This window comes from Rattus rattus, chromosome 5, assembly GCF_011064425.1.
Source record: "Rattus rattus isolate New Zealand chromosome 5, Rrattus_CSIRO_v1, whole genome shotgun sequence".
In the NCBI taxonomy this organism is placed as follows: Eukaryota; Metazoa; Chordata; class Mammalia; order Rodentia; family Muridae; genus Rattus; species Rattus rattus.
The window spans coordinates 13,910,914-13,928,651 of record NC_046158.1 but is presented as its reverse complement, the minus strand read 5'-3'; the positions used below and the strand labels follow the sequence as shown (position 1 = coordinate 13,928,651).

The 17,738-nt window shown below is 50.9% G+C and overlaps 1 protein-coding gene across 2 annotated transcripts; it reads left to right on the top strand.

Annotated features, from left to right (window-relative positions):
* Window positions 1-205: 205 nt before the first annotated feature.
* On the top strand, window positions 206-661 carry LOC116900114 (40S ribosomal protein S16-like). 2 transcript variants are annotated; one of them, XM_032901890.1, is made up of 2 exons: window positions 221-319; window positions 371-661. In XM_032901890.1, exons 1-2 carry the CDS (start codon window positions 221-223, stop codon window positions 659-661), a joined length of 390 nt encoding a protein of 129 aa, XP_032757781.1. The 2 variants fall into 2 exon arrangements, with proteins under 2 accessions (XP_032757782.1, XP_032757781.1); XM_032901891.1 differs by having other exon boundaries at window positions 206-661.
* The last annotated feature ends 17,077 nt before the right edge of the window (window positions 662-17,738 follow it).

The window sequence follows — 17,738 nt, the reverse complement described above, 5'->3', positions numbered from 1 at the left end:
TGCACACGCACACATACATACAAAATGAAAAGGTGAAATACAAACCTTTCAAATCAAAAACAAACAAACGTATCCCTAGCGCCCCTCCGCCATTAGCGATTGCGGGATTTCCGGGCTGAGAAATTGAGTTCCAGGCAGGAACCTGGAGATAAGAAAGGAGTAAAGGCCTTTTCTGGTGGCGGCGCTGCGCGGTGAGGAGCTCGTGTTCATACTTGTAGCTATGCGGTCCAAGGGTCCGCTGAAGTCCGTGCAAGTCTTCGGATGCAAGAAGACAGCCACAGCTGTGGCCCACTGCAAACGAGGAAATGGGCTCATCAAGGTGAATGGACGTCCCCTGGAGATGATCAAGGCGCACACACTGCAGTACAAGTTACTGGAGCCTGTTTTGCTTCTGGGCAAGGAGAGACTTGCTGGTGTGGATATCCGGGTCCGTGTGAAGGGTGGTGGTCATGTGGCCCAAATTTATGCTATCGGGCAGTCCATCCCAAAAGCCCTGGTGGCTTATTACCAAAAATATGTGGATGAAGCCTCTAAGAAGGAGATCAAAGATATCCTCATCCACTACGATCGGACCCTGCTTGTAGCTGACCCCTGTCACTGCGAATCCAAAAAGTTTGGCGGTCCCGGTGCCTGTGCCCGGTACCAGAAATCCTACCGATAAGTCAGTCTCAAGGATCAGGGTTTACCTTTGTAATAAATATCCTAGGGACTTTAAAAAAAAAAAAAAAAAAAAAAGAAAGAAAGAAAGAAAAGAAAGAAAGAAAAGAAAGAAAGAAAGAAAGAAAGAAAGAAAGGAAGGAATGAATAAAGGGCAGCGAAGAAAAGATGTGGTGAATTTAAACAAGTTTGTCTGTACAAAGCAGTGGTTCCTGCATACATGTGTCAGTGAGGATGACTGTATTCATTAGTGTTAGACTTGAGCAAGTCAAGCTGCGCTGTGCCGTGCTGGTTTTAGGATAGAAAGGGACACTAACAAATCAATAAAACGGTGGCATGATCAATATAATTACTGAACCCAACCTGGATAAAGTTTTAAAAGGATGTGTATGTATGTGTAGAATACGTTTTGACTTTTAAAACATGAAGCATAAAGAAACATCAAAAGGTAATTTAAAAAAAAAAAAACGCTAATAAAAATTTCTTCAATTGGGGTTGGAGAGATGGCCGAATGGTTAAGAGCTCTTCCAGAGGTCCTGAGTTCAATTTCCCAGCAACAACATGGTGGCTCACAACCACCTCAACCATCTGTAATGGGATCCAGTGCCTTCTTCTGGTGTGTCTGAAGAGAGTAACAGTGTACATGAAATAAATACATGAAATAAATAAATAAATACATAAATACATAAATACATAAATAAATACATAAATACTTCTTTAAAAAAATCACTTCAGGGGTTGGGGATTTAGCTCAGTGGTAGAGCGCTTGCCTAGCAAGCACAAGGCCCTGGGTTCGGTCCCCAGCTCCGAAAAAAAAAGAAAAAAAAAATCACTTCAGTTGTCTGGCGTAGAGAGGACACAGTGGATAAAGACCCTACTTACTAGTGTGAAGGTGCTGCTCAAACCCACAATGCCATGTAGATGCCAGGAGGGCCTGATGGGCCACCAGTAATCCTAGAGCTCCAAGGGTAGCTATAGGGGACTGCTGGATCAAGCTGCCTGTGGTGGTTTGAATATGCTTTGCCCAGGGAGTGGCACTATTTGGAGGTGTGGCCCTGTTGGAGTGGGTGTGTCACTGTCTGGAAGCCATTCTTCCACTAGCAGCCTTCAGATGAAGATGTAGAGCTCTCAGCTCCTCCTGCACCATGCCTGCCTGGATGCTACCCTGCTCCCTCCCTTGATGATAATGGACTGAACCTCTGAACGTGTAAGCCAACCCCAATTGAATGCTGTCCTTATAAGAGTTGCCTTGGTCACGGTGTCTGTTCACAGCAGTAAAACCCTAACCAAGACACTGCTTAAGCAAACTACCACGTGGCCAAGGTCCGGGTTCAGCTGGGAGACCCTGCCTCAGTGAAGAAGAGTGAAGGAAGATTCCCCATGTCTGCCTCAGGCTCCACACGTGCGCCTACAGATGTACACTCCCACAGGTGAGAGCACACACACACAGCCCTTGCACACCACACACACAAACACACACTTTTTTTTTCTGAGACAGGGTTTTTCTCTTTAGGACTGGCCGTCTGGAGATTCACACTGCAGACCAGGCTGGCCTCAAACTCAGAGATCCGCCTGCCTCTCTCTCCCAAGGGCTGGGATTAAAGGTGTGTGCCACCGCTGCCTGGCCCACAAACACATTTTTTAAAAGATTTATTTATTTATTATATATAAGTACACTATAGCTGTCTTCAGACACACCAGAAAAGGGAAGGGCATCAGATCCCATTTCAGATGGTTGGGAGCCACCATGTGGTTGCTGGGATTTGAACACAGGACCTCTGGAAGAGCAGTCAGTGCTCTTAACCACTGAGCCATCTCTCCAGCCCACAAACACAATTTTAAAGTTTACTTAAATTAGGCAGAAAGCACACAGCACTCTATTCACCATGATTCACAGACCTTACCTATGTCAAATATTCTTTACTTTCTGCTTCATAGTTAGCGAAGACAAATTTAAAAAGAAAAACAAATTTCAGAATATAAGGCATGCATGATATGGTCTCATTTGTATATATACACACACAGACACATACCATATCATACCACACACACACACACATACACACCACACACATACCACATCATACCATGTGCACACACACCACATCACACCATATATCACATCACATACACACACACACACACACACACACACACACATCATGTCACACCATACACCACCCACACACATGCCACATCACATCACAACTTTACCAGAGTGTGTTTGCGTGTATGGCATGCAAGCAGCTGTGTGTATGTGTGCTCTCACCTGTAGGAGTAAACATCTGTAGGCACACATGTGGAACCTGAGTGCGCACACACACACATCATACTATATCATACCACACACACACACACACACACACAAACACACACATCATACCATGTGCACACACACCACATCATACCATGTGCACACACACATCACACCATATACCACACCACACATATATACACACACTACATACACACACACACACATCATATTCTGTAGAAAAAACGCTGAAGCCTATTTGACAAAGCATGACCTGTGTTTAACTTGGCAGGATAAGAGGTGATCATTCTGAAGAAACAATGTCTATTTTTGTCTCATAGAATCCATGTCATTTATACATTTGCATTAGACAAATATTACCAACAATCACCAACACCAACAGACCAATGATAATGTTGAAGAAGTAGGCTGAAAATACATCATGAGAATCTTTTTATAATTAAGTGTCCTTAGCTGGGCCTGTTGGTACATGTCTGTAACCCCGGCTACTTAGAAGGCTGAAACAGGAGGATTTTGAGTTCAAGGCCTGTCTGTGCTACAGAGTGAGTTCAAGTCCAGCCTAGGCAATTTAAGGAGACTTTGCCTCAAAAGGATGTTTTTAAAGAAAAAGGAAAATGAAAGTGAAAAGAGGACTGGGAATAGAACCCAGGGCTTAGAGCACGTTTCTGGTTGGGCAAAACAAATGTCCCTGGCTCCGAGCGGAACCGCCTGTTGTGCTGACCCAGCTTGACCACACGGTGGCGCTGCTAGGCTGCCGACTGCTTCCAGCCCCTGGACCATGGAGAGAAGGAGTGGGGTGTCTTAGAGAACAGATTTATTTCCTCAGCATCCTGCCGACAGCCTCAGTAGGTGGCATTTGGAGTAGACTCTCAGTAAGTCAGCAGACCCCATGGGTGGCTCCTGCTGCTGTGAGTCAAATGGCTTCACATCTGCCAGGGACAAGCGTCGATACTCTGGTCAAGCCTGTATGACCTTCAGGATCTGCTTTCGAGGTACTGAGTTCTAGGTCCTGCAGGAGCGGAAACCATCGTGGCCCACCTCGCCCGTGATGGGAGTTAACTGTAAGGGGGGGGGGTCTGTAGCGAAGTGGTTGGTCCTGGCTCCCTCTGCACGGAGACTGGGGCCTCTGACCTCAGTCCCTGAGCAAGCGATGTCTGCTCAGGACCTTCCACAGCTCCCTACCAGGAGCTTTCTTAGAAGAAAGTCAAGTTCCGAAGCTGGCATCTGGGACTCATGGGCTTCCGGGAATCAGCCCATGCTCCGACCCCTTAGATCCCTTCCCTCCCTTCTGTCTGTCACTCATTCCGTTCTTGGGAACGCTCTTCCACTTCCTGTAGCATAAATACTGCGTCCTTCTGGAATTCTCTCCAGCTCCCTCCCTCCCCAACGCTACGCCTGATTCTGGCCATATGTTGGGCAGGGCTCCATGGGAACCCAGAGCCTGTCTGCCTGGATCATCGCCTCTCTCCTGTGCCAGGACCTGGGGCACCCAGCAGGCTCTCACATGTCCCTGCACTGCGTACCAAGGCTGGAAAACAGTCACTGCCTGGCGGCGGGGGGTCCTTTAGGGGAACCCAGAGACATGGTAAAGGCGCTTCCAGGGCTCCTGACATACAGCTCTCGCTGGATCAGGCTGAAGTCCACACACGAGATAGGTATCCATCAGCCTGGTCTCTTTCCAGCACACGCCGACTGCCTCCCAGACCCAGCATGTAGCCCCCACTGACGTACTGGTTATAGACAGCTTCCAGAGAATGTCCCTGCGTTCTGTCACCTGACTATATCTATTCTCTACCTGTTTCTCCCCCACAGTCTATCTCAGGGTGGACTCCATCACCCACCCGCCACCAATGCTCCGTGACTCCTAGGATCCTGTGAGGTAATTCATTTCCTGTCTATCTTTTTCAGTTCCTCAAATGACATACTGTGGTTCTTCCTGTCCTGAGTTCATTTTGCTCCCTCACCCGGGGCAGCCCCCTCTGTTTCTAGGGGATGTGTGTAAACCCCTTCAGTTTCTGTTCACACCACCGTTCTTTCAGGAAGCCCTCGCTGATTTAGTGTCACTCTGTGAGGTTCCCACAATCAGCAGAGTTTCCCTTGTCCTCTCCTTGTTGACACCGTGTGGCCCTTGCTCATGGCCTACCTTTTGATTGCAGATGGCATTTGATCCTTACCCTATGGCCTCTTGCCACCGCCTAACCCCAAGTGCATTATCCTTATTGAATTCCTAGCTTTGGGGGTCCCCTGCTCCTGAGCCATCTCCTACCACATGCTGGCTTGTTCCCCTTCTTGGGCAGTTTCTTCTCATTCCCATCCTCTAAGGCCAGGCTTACTTCCTTAGACTTCACCTTCTCTGTCTCCTGGTGCTGCCTGTAGGCATATATATTTCAATCCCATCCGCCCCTGAAGGGGACGAACCTGCCCCTTACCCTAGGCCCGGCTTTACACAGGTGCCAGCCTCTCTGCCGTATCCTGGTGATCAGAGTGCCCTAGGCTCAGCCACTGCTCTGCTCCTCACCCATAGACCACATCCTTTGCCCTGGGAAACAGGAACCTTGCTGCCCATTTCCCTTCCCCTTCCCCTTCCCCTCCCACAGCCAACCCATCAGGAAAGCCCGTGGCTATCTACAGAGCATGCCAGAGTCCCGCAACTTCTCACATCCCCATGGGGACTACCTGGCCCTAGATTTCTTGTTGTGTGAATTCAGTTCCTGTCTCCCCTTCTCCTGACATCAGCTCTACCCCTCTGAAGTCTATTCTCGATGGGGAAGCCAACCCGTGAGTGAGGCCATGAACCTCTTCTGTTCTAGACCTTCTCTGGGGACACCTAGAATAGACAGGGGTCCCTCCTGGACTGCTAGATCCTCAGGAGCTGACTTGATCTCCATAGACGACCTTGGGGTCTTTGAACCGGCTCTCCCCTTGACTTCTGACCATGTTCAACATGTCTGCAAAGACCCGCTCCCTTTCCCCTCCACCCCTCCCTCACCTCTTCCACTCAGATCCTTGTTCAATGAGGTCTCCCCGGATTCATTTAGCAGCAGAGTGCCACTCCCCAGCACTTTCCGTCTCTCCCGCGGCTCACTCATCGCCTCTGACACGCTGCTCTCGTCTACGTGTTCATTATCTGTCTCCTCTCCCAGACTCCGAGTCTGGGAGGGCAGGGATGTTCTCCTCCATTGTGTTGTTCTCTGTGTTGGAGTCTCAGTGCTTAGAACAATGTCTGATAGATGCCAGACTCTCAGTAAACAGTAGCCAACTAAATGGATGACCAAATCCACCAGACGGTGAAGAACAGGACAGCAGGGTCATGCCTGTGCTTACCACCATGGCCTAGGACCCGAGTCCTAAAAAATGTTCAGTAAATATGAGTTAGCTACATGGATGAATGGTTGGATAAACGGGTCAGGACACCGACTGTCGCCAAGGGCGAGTGTTGTAGACGGAGCCTGCGGGAGTAGGCAGGCCTAGTCACTGTGAAGATGCTTGCTTCCCTGAACCGTGCGGGATGCTCTGAGATAGTGGTCCTACATTATGTCTGTCTGGTAGGATCCTCCCAGGGCCCTGGAGTATTGCTTTACTTCTTCCCAGCCATGTAGAGCATGGCTTTAGGAGTCATGTTAATCCACACTCTGAGCTCTCAGCCCTTAGTCTACTTCTGAGATTCCACCAGCAGAAAGCCTAGTGCTAAGTGTGAAGGGATGTGTGGGACACCCTGGTGCTGGGTGTCATCATGTTGGCGGGGACCAGAAAGGCATGTGACAGCAGGGAGGTAAAGGTCAAAGAGGAAGATCCTGCCCAAGCTGCTTGGTGACCAAAGCTCATCGCAGGGAAGCATGGGACAAGCCACAAACCATGGGAATGGCGGAGCCTTGGATGGGAGGGTGTGCGTGTGGGTCTATAGCTGTGTGCACTGGAAACTCGCTGGACTCACACTTGGCCACCCCTTACCTGTGGTGACCCCAGAGTGGAGAGTGGGGCTTGAAAGAAAACTCACGTTGCTCAGCTTGGCAAGCATGCCTTTAATCTCAGAACCCCAGAGCCTGAGGCAGGTGGATCTCTGTGAGTTCAAGGCCAGCATGGTCTATGTAGTGAATTCTAGGACAGCAGGGCTATGTAGAGAGATCCTTTGTTAAGCAAGCAAGCAAACAAACAAAAAACCCCAAAACTATGTTCTTGATTCTTCTATTGACCTAACTTTTTAAAAAAGTTTTCATCTTCAGCCCTCTCTGTGGAACTTACTATGTGCTTGGTCTCCGCACACTGCCTCTGAGCCTCGAGATGAGCAATGGTTTGATCTGCAGAGGAGGTGGGGGGGGACAGGTTGAGAGGATGATAGTAACTCACCAGCCAAGCAGCAAATGCTATCAGTTCTCAGCTGCCAACCCCCATCGACCCAAAACCTTGCTCTGACATTCAAGGCCCTGCTCCTCTCAAGGTTGAGCAGTCTCCCAGCATCCCCACACAGACATGGGTCAGCAAACTACAAACCATGGGATCCTTACAGCTTCACGTGGCTGGAGAGAAACACCAAGAACATACTATTTCATGACTAAATAAGAAAATGATAAAAAAAAAAGTCCACTTTTGGTATCAAGTAATGGTTTATTTGTGTGTGTGTGTGTGTGTGTGTGTGTGTGTGTGTGTGTGTGTCTGCATGCCTGTGTAAGGGTGCCTAAGAGGCTAGAAGTCGACATTATATATCTCTTCCCTTTCCTTTGAGGCAATTCTCTCACTGAACCTGGGCCTTACAGATTCTCAGCTAAGCTGGAGGAGGCCAGCACACTCCAGCAACCCTCCTCCTTCCACCTACCTCAGCAATGGGGTCACAGGCATTTGTGGGATGCCCTCTTCACTCGATGGGTGAAGGGCTGTGTGTCTGCATCACCGCTGGAGTGCCAGGGCTCCGCTGGCAGCCAGCGCAGGGAAGAAGGAATGCCGTCCAAGTATATGTGACTTGGACAGAGAGAAAGGAACCTCTAAAGTGTTATAGCTCTCCGAAGGGAAGCTCACGGAGAGTCAGGGACCCTTCAGCTGCCACATCTCAGTGCCAATGCAGGGAGTGGTTATGACCAATAATGAATGGCATCTAGTAGCTGCCGACAGCCTCGGTGGCAAGCAGGGGCAAGAGTCCGGCCTGCTGGGCAGATCCGAGGTCCAACGATGAATGCTTTAGAAGAGAAAACTCTTCCCCAGAGTATTACAGCTCAATAAAACAGCCACCCTCAGACAATTCTCGGTGGAAAGACTTGTGCACTTTATTCCATGTGGAAGGGACCTTATCAACACTTTGGGGATAAGGTGGGACCCAGGGGTAGATGCTTCCCCTTGGCTCTGTCTGAGATGTTAGGCATGTGCGATTTGCATGGGGAAGGACTTCAGGCATTGCCCCTGTGTGGCTGATGGTCATGGTCCTCTCAATGGGGTGGCATGGTTACCTGTTCCGGAACAGGTAGAGCTCAGCAGGGAGCTCTATTTCCAAGACCGCCGTTCCCAACTCTGAGACTCCCTGGGTTTTGAACCTGCTTAACCTTACCCGTTCTGTCTGGTGGCATGGTCCACTTGCCCCACAGACGGGTGCTGGGATTTGCCACTCATGGTTTCAGATCAAACGCTCTTAACTGCTGAGTCATCTCCTGCCCCCAGAGAGTTCTGTTTGATTGGTCCACGGTCACATCCACTCACTTGGGAGCTGCCCATAGCTGCTCTCCAGTTACAAAGGCAGAGCTGAGTAGAGTCACACAGTCGGAAACATCTACTGTATGGCCCGTCCAGCATATAACTTGGCTGCCCTGCAATGGGGCAGCTATGCGGTCTGTCACTCTGAACTTTGTTTTCGTGTGTCCAGCCTTCCAAAGGTCAACTGTGAAAGAGCATTTTAGGTCTTTCACAATGGTGGGCAGACTCCCAACCTGGTAACACTTTGAGAGTCCCTCTGCTATGGTTGGAGTACTCTGGCTGACTCATTCCCGGGTCTCCAGCCTCTGGCATAGTCCTCGGGCAGCATTTGCTGAGTTGCACAGACTGCTACTGTTGCTCATCTGGAAACACATCAGGCTTCTTGTGGTTTTTCCAGACTGGCTTGAACATTAGCCAAGAGGTCCGGTGTGGGGAGGTCAGGTGGACTGCACAGATCTGAGTCCGTGTCAGGAAGATCTGATGATTCAGGGGCTTCTCCAGGCACACATACTCTGTCTGGACACAGAGGGGATAGCCAAGACCAGCTGGGCCACAGGAGAAGGACTTGGCATGGGCGCAACACTCCAGCACTGCCTGAAAGAGACCAGAGTTCTTGTTCTGGGAGGTAATCCAGCAATGTGTGGGGCAGCATGTCACAGAGACTGCTGTCTCATGGGATTATGTCCTGGATGGGGTCTCCAGTGACTGCTAACTTGGGGACACCCATGGCTATCTTGGGTGGTGACCAAGGCCAAGCCCTTGATGCTTAGTGGATGAGAAAAAGTACCACCCGAGGTTACACGTTTGCACTATCCCTGTGCTGACTTACCAGCAGGCTTACTGTCACTGATAATGCTGGGGTTTCCTTTCAAGGACACAAGCCCAGCCGGATCCTGGGACCTCAAGGCAGGCCTCCTGGTTCACTGTGATTTGGGGGCACTTTGAGGACCCCAGACCACCATTCTGATCCCCATACCCAGGAAAATCCTCTAAACCCCCAAACTAGTTATTCCTTTCTAGCCAGCTGTTTTTTGGAAAGACTTGGGACTTTTCACACTGCTCCGTGGCTGAGAGTGTTCACACTCCTCTGTGGTTGAAAGTGTTCACACTGCTCTGTGGCTGAGAGTGTTCACACTGCTCTGTGGCTGAGAGTGTTCACACTGCTCTGTGGCTGAGAGTGTTCACACTGTTCTGTGGCTGAGAGTGTTCACACTCCTCTGTGGTTGAGAGTGTTCACACTCCTCTGTGGCTGAGAGTGTTCACACTCCTCTGTGGTTGAAAGTGTTCACACTCCTCTGTGGTCAAGAGCGTTCACACTGCTCTGTGGCTGAGAGTGTTCACACTGCTCCATGGCTGAGAGCGTTCACACTCCTCTGTGGTCAAGAGCGTTCACACTGCTCCGTGGCTGAGAGTGTTCACACTCCTCTGTGTCAAGAGCGTTCACACTGCTCCGTGGCTGAGAGTGTTCACACTCCTCTGTGGCTGAGAGCATTCACACTGCTCCATGGCTGACAGTGTTCACACTGCTCCGTGGCTGAGAGTGTTCACACTCCTCTGTGGCCGAGAGCTGGCCATGGGATCAGCTAGTTGGGAAGGATGGTGATTCATCCTCCTCAGCAGCACCCCAATGACTGACTTCTTTCTTTGAGAAGAATTTGTTTTGCATGTATGTACGCTTACTTGTGTGGCAGGCATGTGAAAGCCTCAGGCTGGCTGAGGTCACCTGTCTCCCTCCATCAATCTTCCCACCTTTTCCCAATTTCCCCATGTCTTACTTAGCACAAACATCTTACTAACCCTGGAGATTCTACCGTATGGTGAGCTAGCTTGTTCCAAGGATCCCCTGTCTTTGTTTCTGGGCCCTGAGATTTCAGGAGAGTCACCATGCCTACCTGGTTTTTCACTTAGGTTTTAAGGAGCCAAACTCCTGTCCTCATGCTTGCATGACAAGAACCTTATCCACTGGGCCACCCCCTGCCCACGACTGTGATGTCTGGGGTCCAAACTGGATGGAACTCTTACTGCTTCACTCCTAGAGGCAGTGACTTGCCTCTTCTCTCCCTGACCCCTGAGAGACACTGTGTCTCCCAGTGTGATGAGAATAGGAACTCACAGACCCCTGCACAGACAGCCATGGGAGCCATTGTCCTCAGAAGTAAATCATGATCTGCTCGTGGCATTTCTTTGCTTTTCTACTGTCAGGGACAGGACAGCCTGGTATGGCTTGGGACTTGTTGCATGGTACCAGCCATGAGACTCGAGGCCTTTAAAAGAAACTCTTTAATCTAGGTACTGGAAGGCATGGCTCAGAGGGGTTCCAGAGTCCTGGGGATCAGAGCAAAGGCTAGTAAGACAGCTCTTCCAGCTGATTCTTACCATCTCCACAACTCTTTACTGCCCACACCAGACAACCTCCTTTCTGTGAAGCCACAGGAGAGGCAAGGGTTCAAATCCCAGGTTGACCACTTCTCAGTCGCTGAGTTGGGGCAAGGGGATGTTGGAGCATCCAACTGTGTGGCCCTGTGCTTAGGCTCTTTCTGAGGATAGAAGACCTAAGGAGAGACAGGGAAACGAGAGATACAGGTCACAGACAGGAGGCTTCCAGGGAAACTGACTGGGGTCCAAGGGTTCACGGCATGGTGTGCCCAATAAATTAAGGAAATGAAAAAGGACAGTTGAGCTTCCACCATCCTGGGTTTGCTGAGGCCTGCTAGGAGCTTGTCTGGATGCTTTAAGTACCCTGCTTTGAGGGTGGAACTGGTGGAGTATACTCCATTTGGAGGTATGCAGAGGAAACCACTGTGGGGGTGGGGTAGGGTGAATGGGGCAGATCTGGAAAGTAAGCAGTCTGGGAATCAGCTCGAGGATTGGGGTAGGGCTGGGGAAGCGTCTACTCCTGCAGAGGCAGTGCTGCCGCCCTGGGGTGGAAGGGAGAGTGCCAAAGTCCACGTTGCCACACACCTGTGATCCCTGCACTGCAGAAGCTGAGGCAGGAGGATGCTAAGTTCTAGCATGGCCACATAGCAATATCCTCTTCTAATACAAAACAAAGCCCAAGAGGCTGATGTGTGGCTGGAGTGGGAGGGTATGGTGATTTGAATGAGATTGGCCCCCATAGCTTATATATATATTCACACGCTTTGCCCCTTGAACTGTTTAGGAAGGATTAGGAGGTGTGGCTTTGTTGTATCTCTGGGAGTAGGTTTGAGATTTCCAAAGCCCAAACCATGCCCAGTCTCTCTCTCTCTCTCTCTCTCTCTCTCTCTCTCTCTCTCTCTCTCTCTCTGTCTCTCTCTCTCTCTCTCTCTCTCTCTGTCACCTTCTCTGTCTCTGTTTCTCTGTCTCTGTTTCTTTCTGTCTCTGTCTGTCTCTGTCTCTTTCTCTGTCTGCCTGCTTGCCAGTGAATCAGATTGTAGCTCTCAGCCCCATGCCTGCCTACCTGCAGCCTGCCATGATGATGATAGCTTAATTCCCTGAAACTGTAAGCAAGCCCCAATTAACTGCTCTCTCTAGTAAGAGTTACTTTGGTCATAGTGTCTCTTCACACAACAGAACAGTTACTAAGACAGAGGGGAAAAGAAGAGGAGGGGGAGGGGAGGGGAAGACAAGAAGAGAATGTAGGGATGAAGCCATGCTGAGCAGCTCACACATGCTTCTGAGGGCTGTGCTATGGCCTTGAGAGGTCAGGGTGCTACATAACATACTCTAACCCAGTATTCCTGTCTGTGTGTTCTCACTGCCCAGCCTATGAATTACCCAGCAGCCCTCCAGGGCCTACCCTCACCCTCCAGGAACACTAAGGAGGAAACTGAGGCACTGAAAAGGGAGCTTGCATGTTAAGGGCCACCCAGCAGGTACAATGGAGTGGGATTTGGACCAAGGCAGGTAGGTTGTTGGCACCTGGCCTTATGCTCTGAAGTCTGAGCTTTGCCACCTGTGCCCAGGCAGTGTCAAGAGAGAGCCTGGCCAGACACCACACCGCTTGGCTTAGTTGGGAGCAGGGCATCTGGGCTCCTCCTGGCCTCCCTTTGGCCTTAGAAAGGAAAGTTCAACCAGAAAATCTGGGGCATAAAACCAACTTGAAGGTTGTTGGAGATCACTGCAACCCCATGCCTCCTGTTTCCGGTTCTGTGAACTCCTCTTCATCCGTCACAGTCTTACCTGGCCAGCCCCTTCCCCATGCTTTCTTGAACCTGTTGAGCTGACCACTAGCCCTCATGTACCTATTTCGTTCTCTTCTTGCTCTGAGGTCGCTGAGCTGAGTCTTCCTTTGGGCATCTGGATTTCCTGCTGGGTCAGACCCAGGACATGGCAGAGACAGCACTGTCTCCATATTGGCCTGGTGGTCTGACCTGTCCAGAGGCAAGCAATGGTCAAGCTTGCTGCCTCTCTCTCCTTCATGTCCTCTGCAGGGCTCCCATTTCTGCAGGGCTCACTCCCTCTATTGATGTCCCAGTCCACTCCTTCCTTTCTTTTCTTTTCCTTCTCCCTTCCTTTCACACCCCCCCCTTTTTTTTTTGGTTAGGGTCTCACGCAGTCCAGCCTGGCTTCCAGTGACCAGAGGATGGCTTTGAACTTCAGATCCTCCTACTCCATCTCCAAGTGCTGGGGTCCCCATGCTCTGTTTATAGTGCAGAGCTGGGGATGGGAGCATGACTTCTTGCATGCTAGCTGGGCGCCCTACTAACGAAGCTACAGCCACAGCCCCTATCTAACTCCTTTCTGTGCATAGAGCAATAGGTTCCAGTGGCTGGAGCAAGTTCTCATGGGGGGGGGGGCTGGCCTAGGAGGCTGTGGGGGGTACTGTCGGTCTCAGACCCGCATCAGATGCTACCCCATTCCATCCTTCCTGCTGCTCTGAGCTCACAGACACCTCTCGGCATCTACCTATATTCCTCAGACATCACACACTACAGCAGAGCTCCCTGTGCCCCACCCAAGCTCTCCTCCTACCTCCCTCAGCTCCCCGGAGCAGACCAACTGCCACACAAAAGCCTCCCTGTCATCCTGGACTCACCCCCATCCTCCTTCTCTGCTGGCCATGCCATGGCACCCAAGATCTCCACAGGTGTCTTGAATCTATGCCCTTTCCCTCCACTACCAGCCCCCGCTGGAGTTCCCAGGGTTTTTTACCTTCAGCAATAGCAATGTTCACTGTGGCAGCAGACAAGGAACCTCTGGGACCATACCCTTGTCATGGCTCCACACCTCCAGGCCCATAGAGATGTCCATGAAGCTGCCTCTGATCCTCCTCTCTTCTCCTCTCACTTGTCCACCCACTCTAGGCACCCTGGCCATCATCTTGAACCTTCTACCCATCAACCTTTGCAGTGACTCTGCCCACTCATGCTTGATGGCCTCTTGGACTTTGCACAGCAGGGCCCATCAATCTATTTCTCAAACTGAGTATTCCTCCCAGCCTCTATATGCTTTCTCAGTAGCATCTATCTCCGTTGGAAGAGTGTGCGTCTCCTCAGCTGTAAATCCTCGATAGCAGGAATGCTGGCTAGACCTTGTACCAGGGCTAGGCCAAAGCCAGCACTTGCAGAATGTTGAGCTTGTAGGCCTTTCTGATCCATCAATTGTGGTTTTACAGTTTAGCCTACAGCAGTCATTAGATGGACGCGCACGGGGTACATCAAGACATTCCTTACAGTGTTGGGGACATAACTCAGGCAGCAGAGTGTTCACCTAGAATGCATGCAGTCCTGGGTTCAATCCCCAGCACCGAGATGAAAACCCACCCGGTGCCACATGCCTGTGAATCCAGTACATGAGGGGAGGAAGCCAGAAGATGAGGCGTTCAAATCCATTCTTGGCTTCCCAGTGGATTCTTCACCAGCCGGGAGCTACGTGAGATCTTGTCTTTCAAAGAAAGAAGGACACTGATTGTAAGGTTGCTTGTTTGCGTGACAACTGGACGGAATGATGAGTAAGTCCATTAGTCACAGCCAATAGCACTGATGTCACCAAAGAAAGGGAGTGTGTGGAGGCGATACATAGTTATTGTAAATGAGCCTGGAGGAGCAGCGATTCTGGGTGCATCTGTAAACACGTCTACTTAAGGATGGAGGAAGGGCCACGATCAAGTTTTGTTCCTTGGCTGGAAAAGGAGAAGAAGCCAGGGAGGGCAGCACCTCATGTTGGAAGCACAGCCACCGAGACTCACTTCCCACTCTGGACCGCATTGTGAAAAGCTTAGTCAAGTCCTTCCGCTTCCTTGGCTACAGAACGGGTCTCTGTTCTCCTCACTGGCTGCAACAAGTTGTGGAGAGGGTCAGAGCTGGAGCGAGGGACAGCCAGACCTTCCACTGACTGCCAGACATCAGCCAGGCCCTAAGTTGTCCTGTCCTTCTAGCCTAATGTTAGCCCTGAAGGGTGGACAGCTTACTCCAAGTCATCCAGCCGGTTAAGGGCATAGTCTAGTTATGAGCTAAGGGGACTATCCTTTCTTAAAAAGCAAACAAACATATTTTTATTGATTATTTGAGAATTCCACATAATACACTCTGATCACACCTTTAGAAGAGAGAGAGAGAGAGAGAGAGAGAGAGAGAGAGAGAGAGAGAGAGAGAGAGAGACGAGGGCTCTAATAGCCTGACTTGGCCTTGAACTCATTCTGTAGCTGGGGATGACATTGAACTTCCGATTGTCCTGCCTCTACCTCCCAAGTGCTGGAATTGTAGGCTTGCACCACCATGCATAGTTAACGTGCTGCTGGGGATAGATCCCAGAGTTTTATGCTTGCTAACTAATTTTATTTATTATCAGTGGTGGTGGTGGGGTGTACTCAGGCAGGCACACACACACACACACACACACACACACAGCACACCACACCCCCCACACACATGCCACCCCCACCTCCCCAACCCCCCCCCACACACACACACAAGGTCTGCAAGCTTGTAGAGGTCAAAGGACACATCTCTGTTGTTTCTCTCTTTCTGCTGTGAGTCCCGCGAAATCACACTCAGGTTGTCAGGCTTAGATAGCAAGGTGCTTTTACCAAAATACTATGCCGTCTTGTTGCCAGCCTGCTCCAGTCCTTTTTAGGTTCTCACTAATGTGGTGAAGGCTGGCCTTGAACTCACTACTTTCTTACCTCAGCCTCCCCAGTGCTTGCTGATCTGTAGTGAGTCCCAGAACCCCCCAGGATTCCCTAGGACGGGAGAGAACTTACCTACTGGCTGGGAAAACATGGTCCCATTCCCTATACTTAACCCTCCCCTCCCCCATTCCCTGCACTATTCCTTCCCCAGGCACCCTTAATGAGGAGATCCAGGGAGCCTGGTGCCCACAGTAGGCTTGGGTAGAGCCTTGCCTCCCTGTAATTAAGGCAGCAGGAGGCTGGGAGCCAGGATCCTGTCATCCAAAGTGGGGAGGAGGGATGAAGGAGCAGGAGGAGCCTCCTTGTGGCCAGGCTGACCACGTCAGCAGCCACTGGCTCTCTGGGAACAGCTGGGATGGACTCAGTATAGGTGCCGTCACCCTGGTCCAAGCCAGTGCAGACCCATACAATGGACGAATGGCAGAAAAACTTAGTCTGAGTCCCGTTGATGCAGGTCCCTCATCTCTCCTCTTGATCTCTCTGCCCACCTCCACAGCCATTCCTCCAAAAAGGTGGGCCAATGACGGCTCAGATCCTAGCATTCAGCTAGGCAGAGGGCCAATGGTATCTCTTCCTCAGCAGGAAGTGCTGCGTGTCGGGGAGGTTGGGAAAGGGCTGATCAAAGAAACACCCAGGCATCCCTCAGAAAGGAGGTCAGCCTCTAAACAGAGGCTTCCTGTGGCCCCTGGAGCAAGCCTGCACACCAGTGGTCCCTCCGGTCCTCTGAGCTCTCTGTCTCTGTGCTCTTCTCACCGTAACCTTTTCCGGTCACGTGATGATCTGTCTGCTCCCCACCAGATAGCCCCCTGTCAGCACAGGTCTCTGCCCCTGCTTCTGCATCAGCTTGGACACGGTTCACTCTGCTTTCCTCCCCAGTTCAACCCATCCAAACCCTGTTTGCATTTCTCCTCCTGTACTCAGATGAAGTTTTCCCTGCTAGGAGTCCGTGGTATTGGCCTGCACTGGTTTGGACCGGGGTAATGCCAAGCTAGTGAAAGCCTCTTTGTCTTTCCGCTCCCTGGCACCAAGGCTGTGACTTCTCTGGAACCCAGACCTGCCCAGGTGGTCACTCACCAGCTGTGGCTAGGACACACCTCTAAGCTGCGTTGTACTTGTCTATGAAATGGGTTTCCGGCAGAAGTCACCCTTGGGAGACTCTCATGAGAGACTGGTGGGTAAGCACTCCAAAAAGTACCACAGGGGGGTGGGGCTTAACAGCTTGTCCCCATGTGACCACAGCTGCTCTTGTTGAAGCCATAGGCAAACTCAGCCATCCCTGCCCCACAATGGCCAGAGAGGCCTTTCTAAGACAACTGGGATCATGGCACGGACCAGATGTCCAACTCGACCCTCTCTGGACTCCCTCTCAGCTCTGTCTATTCGTTGTAACTACTAGAACAAGTTTGACAAATACCCAATGTCTCATATATATGCCTTTCATTCTTCTCTACCCAGCTAATTATGTGCCTTTTGCTCCAGGGAGCCCCCACGACCACCTCTCTCATTCCCCATTCTCTGTGCTCCTGGGCTGCTATCCTGCACCTCTCCATTGCAGTAACCAGCACACCCGGGTGCCGCCGGCCCTGCAGTGGGCCAGACACTTCACCTTGTTCTCTACTGCAGACCCAGCACAGCACGGTGTCTGGCAAGGACTGGATTCTCAAAAAAAAAAAAAATTTAGTGACTGAATGGATGGATGAGTCAATTTTCTGCATCCCACACTGCAGGAAATGTCTGAGAACAGATTTGAGTGGGAGGTTCCTGCAAGGCCTGGGAGAAGCCCCTGGGCTTTGGGGCGCTAGGTGGTGAACAGCAGACGCCCTTATTCCCTCCCACGAGGAGGTCAGCCTCCTCATCCATTCCCACAGGCCCCTGAGGTCCCAGAACCGGCTTCCAGATGTTAAGCTCCGTGTCAGCCTTACCTTTTAGCTTTTCCATCTGCACAGCCGGACCAGATCCCTGCAGCCAGCATCGCGGACAGCCAGGCCAGCCGTCCCTAGCGTCTTCCTATTTTAG

Coding starts and splice junctions, on each gene's coding strand:
- LOC116900114 (XM_032901891.1), top strand. CDS start 221: ATGCGGTCCAAGGGTCCGCTGAAGTCCGTGCAAGTCTTCGGATGCAAG.